The 17216-nt window shown below is 37.4% G+C and overlaps 1 protein-coding gene across 4 annotated transcripts in view; it reads right to left on the bottom strand.

The window, feature by feature from the left end:
* The window catches only part of MAN2A1 (mannosidase alpha class 2A member 1), a 166564-nt gene that overhangs the window by 127128 nt on the left and 22220 nt on the right, over nucleotides 1–17216 (bottom strand). For 3 of the 4 annotated variants that reach the window (XM_049647694.1, XM_049647695.1, XM_049647696.1), the window contains exons 2-3: nucleotides 14420–14677; nucleotides 11943–12087 (exon numbers count right to left, since the gene is read on the bottom strand). In XM_049647694.1, coding sequence (XP_049503651.1) covers nucleotides 11943–12087; nucleotides 14420–14677 — 403 coding nt within the window. Of the gene's footprint in view, nucleotides 1–637; nucleotides 713–11942; nucleotides 12088–14419; nucleotides 14678–17216 lie in introns of those variants that run through there. The other variant, XM_049647697.1, reaches the window with a different exon arrangement.

The following is a 17216-nucleotide window of genomic DNA, read 5'->3' as shown; positions in this document are numbered from 1 at the left end:
TATTAAAACAACCTGATAAGCGGCTGAGGCATACAGTTACCAACTCTATCTACTAGCCAAGTGGATCCTCCAAGAACAACCTCTTATCTATGAAATCTTACAGAGATAGGGGTGTTCTATACATCCAGGCTAAACTACCACTCTATTTATTTCCAAAACTCAAACATGTGGGAGGACTAAAATATAAGGAGTCAACTGGTTATTTCTTTTGTCTATAATTAAGTTAATATTTGAAGTACAGTATACTGACTGAAAAAAAAAATGAAAATCTGCTAGGGCAGAGAAGACAATACAAGTATTTTGACAATACAAGCATGAGCTTCTGAAAAGGGCATTGCTACTCTGACTGTATTTCTCCCTTCTGCTTTAACTAAAATCTATCGATCTATTCATTCTAGAGTTATTTACTGAGCATGTACAAAGCGACAAGTATGAAACTAGAAGCCAAACAGGAAGGCAGTGGAAAATTGTCTTTACAGGACTTTCTTGATCTGGGGCACTTTCAAGTCACCAAAGAAGGGTACCTGGATAATTCAACTTTTCCATGCTAAAAAGCCTGCACCTATAGAAAATTCAAAGATATCTCATGAAACAATGGTCTGCAAAGAATCCCATCTTGCTTGAGGAAGGTACAAACCTGGACTCCTGTCCCAGTGTATGAAGCCAAGATCCACATCTGGATTCCCAGGGACAAGCAAAGAAAATCCAACCTACCCCTAAATGGGAATGTTCAAACTTGCTGCTGACCATGCCAAGAGAAAAAAAACATCAAGTGCTCAGACATGAGCCCAGGATATAATATAGCACTTGATAAAGATTAGTTGCTATCGTCGTCATCATCATCATCATCATCATCATGTTTTTAATTGCCCCGTCCCCATCTCTATAATTGAAGCAGGTAAAAAAGGAAATAAAAGATATTTTTAACATGTAAGTTTTGAAAAGGATACCTTTATTTAGAATGTTTACACAAATTGTTCCACGTCTTAAACATACTGGTTACCCAAAATTATTGTTTGCAAAGAATTCATTCTATGCCCGTTGTAGGCTGAATTGTGTCCCCTCAACATGCCTACGTTGAAATCCTAAACCTCAGTACCTCAGAATGTGACTATATCTGGAGACAGGGTCTTTAAAGAGGTGATTAAGGTATAGTAAAGTCATGAGGGTGCGCCCTACTCCAATATGCCCTTGTAAGGACAAGCAGATAGACATAGACACACACAGAGGAAAGACAGAGGAGAGAGACCTTCAGAAGAAACCAGCACTGCCAACACCTTGATTTTGGACTTGCAGCTTCCAGAACTGTAAGGAAATAAGCCACCCAGTCTGCAGAACTTTGGTATAGCAGCCCTAGTAAACTCATATAGTCCTAGAAAAAAATGAGTGCTGCTACCACCCCAAAAATAAAGAATGCAATGTGGGAAGAATTTTTATTTTACTAAGCACTGTCATAATATCTAATTGAATATATAAAGTACCTCCATATTGCAAGACTGAACTGAAATCAAATGCACGTAAGTGACAACAATTTCTGCCCCATGCTATTATTACTCTATATGTGCAGTAAGAACCACGTAAATTATCGAAATGGCTCTATGAGAACTACCGTCTTTAAGGCAACACTCACAACTTTTACCTACATTTTTAACAGAGATCAAAACTAAGCCCTAATCATTTGGCTACTTACTCAGTAAAAGAACTACGAACAATGGAATGACTCCAAAATTAACAACAAAACTCTAGTAACCTAACATAGAAAATGAATTTAGAAGAAATCATCTTTATGAAGATGAATAAGTAACAAGTTTTTTTTTTAAGTACAATTACTTGTTTTCATCAGTTATAATTTATTATTAGCTAAGACCCTTTCAAAGAATAGTTTATCATTGGAGTTGTCATAAAGGAATCACAGTGACTGATTAATCCATTTTGCCTTCGACACTTCATTTGCCCTTCAACAACCATGCAGGATATATGTCAAAGATATTTACATGAGCCAAAGTACATGCTCAGAGATGTCAACTTAAAAGCCTTCCATAAAGCTCATCTATAATAGACATTAATATCACTACAATATAGCACAATTAATGAAGAATGAACTAAAAGATAGCCTCTTGCAGCTTTCAATATTGAGTAATCTAACAGTAAATTAGCTTTTATTGCTCTTATACAATAGAGTAATCAAGTATTCCCTTTTACACTGAATTGGCTATTTCTTTCCCTAAATTACTCTAAAACTACAACTGTATATTAACATGAGACCAATCAGAAGGATAGTATTTTATGAAAAGTTGTATGGGATGAATTTTTGTGACATAAAATTAGATTCCTACCTCTGGATTTAATAATCTTAGGACATTGAGTTGCAAACTGATTTACTTAAGTGGTCAATTCACAGCCTTTTTCTCTCCCTTGAATACACTTAGAAATTGAACCAGGGCTAGAACAGCACACAGAAAACCTTTCCATTTACTGTTTTCCACTCTGACAACACTCTAACCCATAAAACAGCTAATCACTACTTTTAAGTAAGTGAGGAAATATCTGCAACAAAGAATACACAATTAGAAGTTCTGTAAAGGATGAATAACTCTAAATTTGCTCTATGTTATCATAAAAAAAGTTAAGTTCTAAGGACGCATGGGTGGTTCCACTCGGTTAAGTGCCGACTCTGGACTTTGGCTCAGGTCATGATCTCCCGTTCCTGAGTTCAAGTCTTGTGTCAGGTTTGGGATTCTCTCTCCCCTCTCTCTCTGCCCCTCCCCCACCCACTTGCGCACGCACAAGAGCGTGCACATGCGCTCTATCTCTCAAAATAAAGAAATAAAACTTGAAAGAATTTAATTTCTATAATATAAAGCCTAGTTATGTTGAAAGCTCTACTGCTTATTTTTAATGTGCATGAACAATTAAGCACTTAGTGACCGTTCGCTGACAAACCACCATTTTTAGAAATTTGACTCCTGATCTAGCTTTGTAGTCTGAAGACTTTGTGGCAATTTCATCCTCTGGAGGAACACTTAGTTTTATTTGGTTCAAGGGCATACACAGCACTGATTTAGGACCTGGGCAAGGGTATCTCAGCCTGAGCCCTGGACTTGAGGGATCTTCCTATTCTTCCTCTGACCACATCCCTTTCACAAGGCAAAGAAAGAACTGCCCACCCAGAGCCCGCCTTGACCTGCCCTCCTAAGCACCATGACCCAGAAATGTGTCCAAATAGCCCCAAGCCAGTTTCTAGAGCCCAGAAGGGGCCTTCTATATGTCTTTCTAAAGGACAGTTGACCTGGAGGTGGTAATCTCTGTAGCCTGAGCAATGGCCAGGGGGATACAGTTTGCAGGGATGTGGGAAAAGTGCTGGCGTGTCTGTGCATCTGTGAGCAAAGCCCCTCCTGGTTTAGGACAGGGCCATTTCTGGGAAAGGAGGTTGGGCTGCCCCACAGGCTGGCTTTTCCCACACAAACTCAACACATTCCACTGGGGAACTGGAGCCCCAGCAATCTCAACCCACATGTGGCCTTCCTGATAACTGTGCTATTCCTCAAAGTAGGAGGAAAAGACCTATTCTACTTATCATGTATCAGTTTGATTTATAACTTTCGAATGTTTACACAAAGGGTCTGAGGGCATCCACATACTTTTATACCAAGTCCTACAAATTTGGGAACCTACAACCTGAACTCCCAACCAGTCAATTCTCATGAATCTAGCACCCGGTATGAAGACTACACCATCAAAAGTTGAATAAGTACATGATAGATGAGTGAAATGTATAGCCAAAAGAATAGGGGAAAAGGGTATATAGAGTATAAATACAAATTTATTACTTCAATTAGAAATGAAACAAAAAGGAAAAGACACCACACCACACACACACACACACACACACACACACACACACACACACAATTAGCTCTAACATAGCCACTGTCTGTTCTGCTAACCTAATCATCTTTGATCAATATCTTTAAGTTACGAGCTTATATTTAAAAAGGCTCTGTCAGCCCTAAGATGATTTAAAAGATGCATCCCAAAGAAGTCATGCCCCTCAAATCATTGTTACACTGTTGTGGTTCCCACTACTATGACAATTATTTTTTAATGACTACATTAATTCTACTCAGTTAAATAGGTACCAACTGTTAAGAAAAGATAATAAATCTTGCATCAAAAATAATTATAACAAGATAATAAACATTTAAAAACTGCAACTTAAGCTTCATGTTACTTCCATTTTAACATAGTATTCTCTAATTTAAAAATAAGTACAAAGAGGATTCATAAAACAAGAAAGCTTCTTTATTTTAGTAATGAAGTCATCATCTACCAACAAATGATCAACAGGCTTCTTCCATCACTTGTCAAATCCTTCCATATTTGATTGTAACATCCAGTCTTACACTTAAGACATTGCATACTATGTTAATTGGTATTATCATAACTCAAACAATAAACTGAGTTTTAATTAATGTCCTGTTCTAGTTTATCCATTCACACACAAATCAAACATCTAATAAGACAAAGCAAAAAAGCTAATAAATGAAAACAGATTCTACAGTAAAAATAAGAACAAAATGCTATGGGAATAAAGAAGTGATAAATTCCTAGCAGAAGGACAGAAGATTCTTAGAATAGTCATCGTGTGGATAGAGGGAAAAGGGGGTAGATCCCAAATAGAAGCAAGGGCATATGGAAAAGACACTAAGCCATGAAGTCCTGTGTCAATCTCAGGGAGAAGGCAGCCAGGTGTGGCTATATCGGAGCTTACATGGTGGAGGTACAGTGAGAAATACAAACAGAAGTGGGGGCAGACTACTGAAAATCTTCTGAGCCATTCTTGTTTCTTAGTGAAGGAAGTTAACGTCTTCTGTGCTTTCAAAAATGACTACTGTGAGTGTAAAGGATATACTTCAGTGTACAAGACAAACAGGAAATGAGGCCACTGCACAAGTTCTGCTAGAAAATGGTTCTGGAAATAGAAATAAGAGGCCAATGAGGCAAAATGAAGAGCATATGTTAGCTGACTGAAGCTTCCAAGACAGAGTAGAGAGAGTCAAAGATGAAGCTGAGGTTTTCCAAAGACCTAAACCTGCTGAATCCTACAAATGCTTCTGAACTCAAGTTTCCAGAATAACCTCACCTTTTTTCCAGGTGATTCAGTGTCATCTAACAGATTTCAAAGCATATCAGCTTCACTTCCACTAAGGTGTTTGAGATACAGCACTTTTTGAGCCAGTGTAAGATGCTGTCACTGGTAATTCTATCCCACACCACAGGAACCATCTGCATCACTGTTAGGAGAGCTGGAGTTTTGTTCATCCTGCAGCTGTAATATGCACAATGTCCAATTGTGATCCTTTACTCTATTGCTTTTCTAAATGTCCTTTAAAAGACCTGTGTACCTTGATATGTGACACCTGCAATTATGAGATCAACCTCCACAATAATTTCTAAATCTGTGCTAAAGTTACTTCCCTCCTTTGTTAAGGATTCCATCCATGAGCATCATCAATTCACACGGAGCAGGACACTTCAGGCCTACTAAGTCTTCCCCAAACAGAGCATAGTGGTTTGAAATAATGAGACCGGTCTATAATATGAGAGACATCCTTAGAAGTAAAAGTAACAGTGACTTCCTTCGAGGAGTTACTCCTAGTGTACGTGAGGTTATTTAGCCTTATGAGCAGGCAAATACTGGGCATATAATCAAAGTTTCTAAAAGAAACCATTTAAAAGCTGGAAAATACTGCTTCCAAATTACTTTCTAACTGTAAAATATGTAGCAATGAGGAAAACCACTCACCATCTCATGGACTCAAGTAGTATTTAAGGACAGAGACATCCATTTCAGTAAAGACAGACCAGAAGGAAAAAAAAAAAAAAAAAAAAGGATGAGGAACAGTGTGGTGAGGTGTCTACTCTTCCAAGATAGTTCATAAAATGTTTTTTATCATTAAAAATACTAAAGTAGATGACATTGGCTTGGAAACACTTAAAAGACCTTCCTCCTGGAAGCTTTGCCTGTGGGTTTCAGAAGTATTACCTTCAAGAGACAGTATTAAGTAATGGTTGTAAGTCCTAATTCCAGAGCCAGACGGCTTGGGTTAAAGCCCAGCCCTGACACGAACACATTACCTGGACTCTCTTCTGCCTTAGTTTTCTCATTTGTGAAATGAGGGTAATAACAGGACTTTTGTCATGAAGTTGCTAAGAGCAGTAATGGATTTAATACATGTAAAGTACCTAGAATAGTGCCTGAAACATAGTAAAGTCCCATAAGTATTAGCAATCATTTATATAACTGGTGCAGTAGTGAGCTCTGAAGCATCAGACTCAAAAGACAGACAAAAGTAACCAAAATAGGAGAATGGGGACATGTGTGACAATCACCTGCATCTCTAGGTAATACCTGATACATGTGCTCCTAAAGAATGCAGTCCAGTTAGAGCCCCAATGGACTTTTCCCCTCTAAAACACAACCTCAATATACCAACTCTAGAGATCTCTTAAAAAGATAATTCTAAAGAGCCATGTAAATATTTAACTCATAATGCCAACATTTTCTTAATTAAGATTACCAGATAAAATACAGGATGCCAAGTTAAATTTGAATTTCAGATAAATAATGAATAAATGTTTACTATAAGTGAATCCCATATGAGATCTGCAAGACATATATACTAAAAAAACTATCCACTGTTTACTGGAAATGTAAACATTTTTTAAGCCAAATCTGGCAATGCTATTAACAACCCAAAGTTCAGATAAATGTGCTGAATTAGCTAATGCCCATAAAGCAAGAAAATCATTTGAACTAAGTAACATATCTTGAGAGGCAGCATAGTAAATGGAAAGAGCACAGACCTCAGAATCAGGCAAATCTGAGCTTTAATTGCCATCCTGTGCCAATGTCTAACTGATGGATCTTGAACAAATTAGTATACCTGCTTAGTCTCACTGTCCTCACCTGGTAAATGATGTGTGATTTACTGGTGTTGAGGGTTGCAGAATGTATTACACAAACTAATGTAAGATACACAATGAATACCAGTTCTCACTCCGTTCTTCCTCATACTATCTTAGCTCCAGAAATTCAAATTTCCCACCACAGTAGCCAAAACCAAAGAATTCACTTCATCTCTCAATCACTAACCAGAACAAAGGACTCCCCAAACTGTCCACAAACCAACCTCCCCTCTCCTCACCATCTCCTTCTATTCGGCAGGTTCCTTTGGAAGCCAGAGTTCCAAGTCCCCCCTGCTTTCGCCCACCCGGGCATTACCCAACTGTGGGGGGACCACAGCTCTTCTCTTATGACTGTTCTTAACAATATTTTGTTAAGTATATTTGTTAAGAATAACAGAGAAGCTTTAAAAATAACATTACACAGTGATTTCCCCATGTTTTTGTTCTTTTGCTTTTTAAGAATAATAGCACATAAACTCATTTCAAATTATAATACAGTACTAAATGCAAAATTCTGTTTTTCAATTTGCCACAAAAGAAAGTCAAAAAATTCTACTCACTCATTTGAATCAATAAAAACTCTGTAAAAGAACTGCAAATGCACAAAAGAAAATTATTTTCCAGTGTGACTCTTGTACCTAGGTGTCCCTTCTATTTGGAGTCAGACCACATGGGGGATTATTTTCTAATGTTCATTTTACAAATTGCTTAACTAACAATATGCTGTCCAACTTTCCATTTAGTACACCTTATCTTCTCTCTACACACTGCGATTCCTTTGAAGGAAAATTAACTAAACATTTCAGCAGTTTAAGTAGTGGGAAGCAAAGAATTAAGATTGTAGATACAAAGGTGCTGTAATTGTGTTTTAATCAGCTTATTAAATATAACATGAACATGTATCAATCAACTAACATTTAATTTCATGGTCTGTGATTCAAAACTTTTTAAAAGCGTAACAGGGCAAAGTTATCAGCACTGACTTAACAATTCCCTTCCAATTTTGTTTTAACTCATGTAAACCATATAAAATATATGACAACTGTTACATGTCCTCATGGGCTGGAAGAAGACATAATTAGAAATTTATTAAAATATAAACATAATTTGAAATTTATCTGTCTTATGAGATATCAGAACATGGTCCAAAAAAGAAAAATATCTACATATATAAAAACACAACAACATAATTCTTTTTCTTTAACATAATTCTTAAAGTTAGGGAAAATACAGGAATCTTTTAAAAATCTATTTCAGTACTTCTATCCCCAACAGACAAAACTCCACCAATGAAACAAACTACCGAGCTAAAGTTTTAAATTGTTGCTGTAGAAAATGCAAACAAGTCTCTATAAATCTCATTTAGAAAGTAAACCGCCTAATTGCACATTCATTTAGGCGTATTCCACAAAGATTTCCTGCTACAGAGTCACATTTGGACTTGGAATGTTTGTGCACATACTTCTCTCTATTCCTCAACTGAAAGTGTGGTTCTTCATGATCTGAATGATTTGGCTTGTCACAGAACAATTTAGTTTACCTAAATTCTACTTTTGTTAAGGAGTGGTGAAATTTTTTTTATTTTTTTTAATCTTTTTTTTGAGAGAGAGAGAGAGAGAAAGAGAGAGAGAGAGAGACGGAATGCAAGCAGGGGAGGAACAGAGAGAGAGGGAGACACAGAATCCAAAGCGGGCTCCAGGCTCTGAGCTGTCAGCACAAAGCCCAACGCGGGGCTCAAACTCATGAACCGTGAGATCGTGACCTGGGCTGAAGTCGGACACTTAACCAATTGAGCCACCCAGGCACCCCGGAGTGGTGAAAATTATTTAAAAAGTCAGTGGGTTCTATTCTCTAGCATTTTGCTTTATAGTAAAAAAAAAAAAAAAAAAAAAAAAAAAAAAAAAAAAATCGCTGTAGTTTTAAAAGGTCTGTGTCTGACCATTATTTTTTCCTCAAGTGGAGGAGGGCCTGAGGGTAAGGGTCATTAACATCTTTTACTAAGACAAAAAGATTCAATTGTGGTTGCTAAGATACCAAAAGACAGATTCCTCTATTGCAGTCAGGACCAGTTATTAGGGATGTCTCCCCACAGAACAACACATGAACCACACCGGGCACTGCTCACCGCACTGCTGAGGCAAACAAACAGAATCTAAAAGGCGCAGGCAATCCCTGCCCTTGAAGAGCTTAATATCATCTGGTGTTTGTATTTAAAATTACAAAGCATATTTTAAATATTTTTTTTTAAGGAATAAAAATAAGACAACAGGAAGAAGGGAAGGAGGGAAGATAAAACCACATGTCAAGGTCAAATGCTTTATCTGAAGCTGCAGAGTCAGATGCCCTGGCTCATTTAGCTTATTTAACTGAATGAGTCAGTACTATGTGCTGCTTACTATTCTGGGAGTTAGTGACCTGGTGGTTATAACACAAAGTGTGAGCCCTCATGGAGTTTACATTCTAGAGTAGAGACGATGCAGAAGTGCTATAAATGTTTACATCTGTGCCTATGTACAGGTGTGCATCCAAAGTTCAAGAAGCTAAGGAGCCACACAGAGACAGGTGGAGAAGGCCTTATGTATATTTACCAGTTACTGTATGTCAAGTGGCAGGCTAGGCAATGAGGACGACTCTAACAGGAGGCACATGTACTCCAACTCTCAAGTATACTCAGGTGGGAGATCCAGGTAAACTAATAAGGCATTCTTGTGGGGCCACTTCCTGCCCCCGTAAACTTGGTAACATCTTCCTCATGAATAGTGACACTGATCTCCAAGGGTTATTGTGAGCATTAGATGTTAATAAAACATTCAGCAGACTGCCTGATAAACTACAAATTTTATTACTACAGTTAAGTGCGCATGTTATAGAATTACAAGAAATGAGATTGGTGGAAAGTGAGGATGGCAGAAAAGGGGAAAAAGGAAAAAAAAAGTCTTTAAAAATCTAAAAAGCAGGAGAAATGGATTCACACGAGGACTCACAAGACATAGCACAAAGTGTATGTATAAACCTATAAGAAATTGGACACAATGGAATCACATCACACACCCAATTAAGTGACAGGAACAGGGGCACCTGGGTGGCTCAGTCAGTTGAGCATCTGACCCTTGACTTGGGCTCAGGTCATGATCGCACGGTTTGTGGGATGGAACCCCACATTGGGCTCTGTGCTGATGGTGTGGAGCCTACTTGAGACTCTCTCTCCCTCTTCCTGCCCCTCCCCCACTCGGGTGCCCTCTCCCTCTCCCAAAATAAATACATAAAAACTTAAAAACAAATTAAGTGACAAGAACAAAACTGTAGATGGTTGGCAGAGAAAAAAGGAGAGAACAATTTAAATACTACAGTCGCTCTGCCACTGTTTCACTGAATAAGGGAATGTTTCAGAGTGAATGAGATTTATAATTAGATGTGATTTTCATCACCTTTTGTATTTACTTGATAACTAACTCCTGCTTTAAAATGCTACTCCAACCATATGATCTGCATTTTACAGATACACAAATGTGCCCCCAGGGACATGGGGGCAAGTATATGGCAGAGCCGGGATGTGGGCCTCATTCTGCCAGGTTCCAGACACCTGCAGTCTTTCCATGATGCCCAGCCATCGGAACTTGGATTTGAAGGGACAGGCTAAGACGAAGGAGGAAAATGATGCAAACATTTAAGAGGAAAAGTTAATAAGGCTGAAAGGTATTTGTAGGAAAAGGTAAAGTCATTAAGACCAAAGAGAAACCAAGTCAGAAGCTCGTGCAGCAACTGCTCAACACAAATTTCCAGAATAATACTAATTTCCTCTATTTCATACCTCTCTGCATAATAAACACTGAAGTACTATGGAAATTCAAACATTTCAGCATCCAAACTCTCTCCCTGTGTACCTCACACACCCAAAAAAGCAGCACATGTGCCTGTACCCACCTGTACACACACTTCACCAAATCACACTTCCAGACATAGAGTAACAAGTTCTACTGTCTTAGCAACAGAAAGAAAGGAATACATGCCAATAAACCAGTGGGAAAGAATGTAAGTCGGAGATAAATGAATGTTGGAATAAAGAAAAAACTTCAAAGTACAGGTGAATAATGGTGCCTCTGATAGTAATGATGAAATGGAGAAGCTGAGAAAAGTAACAAATAGAAGCCTAAGTAAGTCCTTCGGAAGAAGTCTTTGGAAGTGCATTCCCCCCCCAAAAAAATTCCTGCAGTGGAATTCATTAAGTATTTCTTCTGTGCCAGTGTACTCACACTCACAAATATATGCATCGAATCATATTTCCCACTGTAATTTTAGCAATTTTCCCTTACCTTGGAGGGAAAAATCTGTGGCACCAATAAGTAACAAAAGTTGTCAAATGAAATAATAACAACGATAACGACAGCAGTTACTTTTGGGCCATGCATCACGCCTTAACATCTCATCCTATGAAGCAGACACTTTATCTTGATTCTATTAGGAAAAAACTTACTTTAATATTAAGTAACTTGCCTAAAGTTGTCTCACACTGATGGGGTTGGGACTCCACACCCACATCTGCCTGACCAAGGCTCTTAACCACTTTACATTTTGCTTCTCCATTTGGAAGATTCAAATGTTCCCATAAACACTCTGCATTTTGTAATGTAGAGTTTATGAACACAAAATAATTCTCTCATGCAATATTTTAGAGAAAAGTAACTAAAATGAACAATCAGCCCCTTAAGTGAGTGCAATTTTTCAACCCCCAAACTAAGACCTTCTTGTGTTTATTACTGTTTCATATTGCAGAAGTCCTATCTGTGAATGGCACACAAACTGATTAAGTAAAAACTCAAAATACAAGACATATAAAAGGAATATGTTGCTGTCACAAGTCAGCAAATAATGTCTCAAAAATGTGAGAAATTAGGTCTACCACCTTCTCATTAAAATACTCTGTGCCTATATGGGCTTAATAACCTGTAGTTTTTTTGAAGTGTAAATTTTACCTGGGTCATTATGGGAATGAGGCACCACAAAGACTTGAAGGGGCTTAGAGTCCCATTCATTAAACACATAGCTAATGTCAAATCCTTGTTTCCAAACTCCACCATCTGGGTTGTCAAAAGGAATCAGACTGTAAACATCCAACATCTAAAAATATAAAAGACACAATAAAGGGGAAAAAAAGTAAATTTAACCGTGTATTACCATTTTTAATTTAAAGTTAATGTTGGAAAATATTTGCTCAAAGCTATTCATTGCTGTACTGTGTGTATGCATTTTACTAGATAAAGCTATTTCTGCAGACATTAACTGAAGAGTTTAAGGCAGAAAACATTTAATTACCATTCAAATTCTTAAAATGCTACCGTGTTACTTAACTATCCTGATAAATAATCCCCGCCCCATCTGCTTCTAATGAAAAATAATTCCATTCAATTCCTTCTTGCCCTGTTCTACTTCTACTACAGTCTAGTAGAAATTAATAGGAACTAAACAACAAGCAAACAATTTCTGATGAAATGTGATTATGAGCAAATATTTCAGCATTTTCAAATACAATACTGGATAATTACTTTTTACTTTGAGTTGTCTTTATTTTACAATTAATTTCATATATTTTAAAACCTGTATCAGAATGGAAATGCATCTACAGCTATGCCTTCATTTAGCATATGTTCTGTTTGCCCTTTTTATTCTAAAAATAAAACTACAACTGAGTCAACAAGGCATAATCATTTAAAAATGGAAGAATTTTTAAAATTAAGACTCAGTTTCTTAATGTTCAAATGTCGTCTTAAGCTTCCAATGTAGTAGTCCTGGGTAATAACCTATTTGGACACAAAGGAAAAAATACTGCCCAAAAAACCCCACAAAACCTTAAAACCTTGTATTTTTCCCTGTAATACTCTCTCTAATATTCCCTCTAATACTAAATGGGATAAAGAACACAAGTGACTGTGGTAAAATTTAAATTATGTAAAAAATTATATTCTAATATATAAGTGGGTTACAAAAAATTTAAAGATATCGAACAAATTATATAAAAAGTGAATACAAAGTATTTTAAGATAGTAACATCTCTCTCACTTCAGAATTTATGACTTTAATAAATATAACACTCCCAAGGATGAGTCAATAAATCTTTGAAAACCAGCTGGGAAGGAGGATGTGTTAGCAGTCTCTGTTATTCCTTCTGGTCCTTTCTCCGGCCCTGCAGCTCTCCTGATTCCCCACTGCCTTGCTCTGCATGCCTTCCATGGTTGTTCTGCAACAGGGCTGTTTCTGTCCAGCCCACCTCCAAAAAAAGTTCTGTGGTTCTCCTTTAAAAGGTACTTATTTAAAACCTAAACAAAGCCAAGAGTCACAAAAATAGATACACTTTTAAAGCACAGAATCCTGATACTGTCTGAACTTGGCTACGCACTAGCTGATAAGATTATAGGCACAAGGCCTGGACAACCCCCATGTCTCCAGCTTACGGACTGGACTGGCCTGTGAGCCACGGCCTCAAGAAAATAACATGTTTTCGGTCCCCAGAAGTTAGTGAAAACATCTACTCTGAAGCAAGGCCAGAGCCAACCCATTTTGTCCAGCTGTAAAATATTCACCCTTCAGGGTCCCATCACCAAGTTCCAGCTTCAGGTCTAAGGTACAGGTTAAACACAACTCTGCTAATTTGCAGAACAGAGCATATGTGACACACCCTAAATTTAAGAAAAGTAGAAGTCCTTTCTTATATCCTGGTTTACAACTCCACTACCCTCCAGAATGCTATCCAAGAGAAGCAGAATGCAAGCCAAATCCATAATTTTAAATTTTCTGATAAAATTAAGTGAAATTAATTTTATTGATATATTTTATTTAACCCAATGTATTCATAATATTATTTTCTCAACATATAATCAATATAAAAATGAACAATTTACCTTTGTTTTCGTAAAAAGTCTCAACACTTAGAGCACATCTCACTTCAAACTAGCCACATTTCACATGCTCAGTAGTCACCTGTGGACAGTGGCTTCCATTCTGAACAGCACAGCTCTACAGTATTTCCCTTCCCTCTTTCACAAAGAGATAGTTAGCAAAAGGAATCTAACCCTACACTGTGTGAAACCTATAGTGTATAACAGAGACATAGTAAGAATACAGCTTTTCTTGTACTCTTTATAGGAAGATGAGAAAATCTCTTTGACCAAATTTAAACCTCTAAACTTCATCTACTAGAGAAAGTCAGACCTAAGAAACATACAAAAAGGCCACAACGCATAAAATAATAAAAAAAAAATTGGGGGAAACACAGAATTACAGAATTTTATCACTAAAAAGAACATTAATGATCAGGTGAATAATCAAGCCAGTTTACAAAAATACAATCTAAACTACAGACAGTTTAAGCAACTAAGTTAAAACAGACACCAGATCAAAAAAAGAAAGTAAAAGACAAAGAAGCCCAATGATTATTAATGAATGCATACATTACCTGCACATCTGAATGCCTACTTCCACCTTGTAAAGCGAATGAACAGTCTTCAGGGTCCACTACGAGGGACAGCTGTTTTGACGGCAGAAGAGGTAAGCCAGCACCTTGGCTGAAATTGCCTTGTGAACTTTTTGGACCATCCTCCACAGATTCACTCAAATTGATGACCGAGTCTCTAATATTTGAGATGATCTCATTATTCTCAGCTAGCAAACGCTCCAAATGGTCTATTTTTTCTTGCAACATTGAGAGCTGGCCCTACAATAAAAAAGAAAAAGGCAGCTATAGGAAACTCTAATATAGCTCTGCTGAGGCACACACATTTTTTTAAAAAATTATGTGCCTGCCCAAGAGTGCAGCTACTCACCCTTCACTTTCCACTTCTGTAAGTGGGATCACAAAGAGCGTGAATGGCTGGCAGTGTTGAAACACCGACTTACAGCAGAAAATCTCCATGGCTTCAATCTTTGCTTAATCATATTTTAAAATGTGCAACAGAAAGACCAAAAATATTTAGGGATATACTTCCTACTGCCCCAAACCCAGCCCTAAAAGATCCTTGAGTTCTCTATAATACCTAAGAACAACATACTATGTTCAGGTATGAAATTTTAAATTTAAGTATAATTGATTTTAGTCACTTGAAAGGGTCAAAATGCGTGAACCTGAAAAAAATCATTCCATCATAATTGGCAACCTTGTGGACAATCCTAGGTAAGAAATATCATCTAAAGGAAAATCAGTTAGTCAACTCTTAATTAGCCATATGCATGAAAAAACCTGGAATGAAGGTCCCCCAAGTAATCATACTGTAGGTCATTTGGACTCTCCTACCATACTGTGTGACTTTATGATTTTTTAAGTGATCCTCACATTAAGAGGCTTGTAGTCCTTACAACATAAACCTTGTTATACAGAATAATATCTCAGCTTATGAGAGCAAGGACAATCTTTGTCTTGTTCACTCCTATCTCTGGAATCTCAAATAAACAGGAGATACTTAAATATTTGTCACATGGCCCTTATATTTCTAGAACTCAACAAGAATTCTTTACACCTACTGTAGCAGGCATAATGCTACACTGGGGAGACAGATATACGTAAGATAGGAGTCCTTACCTTAACACAAAGTGACGCTGTAACTAGCAAGAGACTACTCAAAAAGTCCGTGCTAGGGTTTAATAAACATAACTATATACATAGTGAAAAACAACTCTGGACACCCAAAAACAAAAGTTCTATCACCAGTAAATAATAGGAAGACAGAAAGAAGGAGGGAGGGAAAAGGGAAAACACCTAAACGTCCACAGGTAAGGAACTGGTCAAATGGTACATCTATATCATGAAGATGTTCTCAGTCCCTGAAAATACAGAAATATAAATTCTTTAAAAATTAAAATATATGAGAAGGTGTTTTCAGGAGATACAATGGAGAAAAACCACTTTAAAAAGCATGGATAAAAAATAATTTTTTTTGATAATATTTTTGATAATAATTTGATACCATCCCTTTTTGAAAAAAAAATACATAATCGAGATGATAAAAACTGATTATGGTTATTTAAATTCTACTTTAGTCTGTTATGAATAGTTGTTGACTGTTTGATAGGGAAGCCAGGAGAAGAAAAGGATTCTACTTCCAGGTTAGTGGCCACTTCAACAAGGGGAGAAGAGAGGTCAGCAGACTGGAGTCTTCCAAGGGAAGGCCACTTCAGCAAACTGTGTAAACTGAAAGACGTCTGAAGGGACTAGAGAAAATATTTTGGAATGAGAAAAGAAATAGCCAAAATTAGAAGCAAATCAGCAGCACATTGTCTTTGTGGGGAGGAGGGAGGTGGAAGAGCAAAAGACAGTCTCCTTAGACCTGAAAGATGCTCTCCCAGGTCTATTTAGAGGCATGTGACAGAAAAAGCCCATGCATGTCAAAACTGTCACTGCTGGGGTGGTGGGCTATTTCTAAGAGGTAGAACTTTGAAACCTGTTCATCAGCATATATAGAAGGAGGAAGTACAAGGTTTTAGCACAGAACTCACCCTGTAAAACAAGCCCCATTTCCTCTACGGAAAAGCAAGAGAAAGAATACGCACCAGGTCACGACCAGAAATGGCAAAGCAAAGGAAATGTGATGGATCAGTACAACACTAGTTCAGGGCTCAAAGAGAAGCTGGCTGAACCAGTTAGATTCCAGGTCAGCAAACCCATTGAGCACTATCATACTACAAACACTTCTTTATCAGCACATATGGATGGACAGTGGTTCTCAGTAGAAAGGCCAAAGGGAGTCCCCCACCCTCTTGGCATAACCCAAAGTTCACTCAAAGAAGCTAAAAACATTTGAATCAGGTATGCAACAGACTAATCTGTGTATATTTTCATAAAATGACATGCTATCAAAGGCTGTCTGAAGTAATAGGAAACCTTTTCTTCACTTATTATCAAAACATCAGAGACTGCAGCTTTTTGAAATCACTGCTGATGAATTCTGTTGAATATTTCCAATACTGAAGATACAAGTCTATGTCAGGGATGCTTGCAATTTCTACCACAGCAGGTAACAACAGTAAATCGAGTTCCTGATTCCAAGCAGAATTAGAACATGTTGGCTTATCTTGCCTCCAGTAAAGCTACCCTCATCCATAAAATAAAACTTTTGTCTAAAATACCACCACCCTAGAGCTTTTAAAGATGCAGCATGTTTTATCGGACACTTACAGTGTATAAATTAATACAGTGTCTGCATTTCTCCAGACCTACCTGCACTTTCAGGAAAAGATAATTTTGGAGCCATGCACAAGGC

Source organism: Panthera uncia (assembly GCF_023721935.1).
Source record: "Panthera uncia isolate 11264 chromosome A1 unlocalized genomic scaffold, Puncia_PCG_1.0 HiC_scaffold_17, whole genome shotgun sequence".
NCBI classification, from domain to species: domain Eukaryota; kingdom Metazoa; phylum Chordata; class Mammalia; order Carnivora; family Felidae; genus Panthera; species Panthera uncia.
This window is presented reverse-complemented; position numbering and strand designations above follow the sequence as displayed.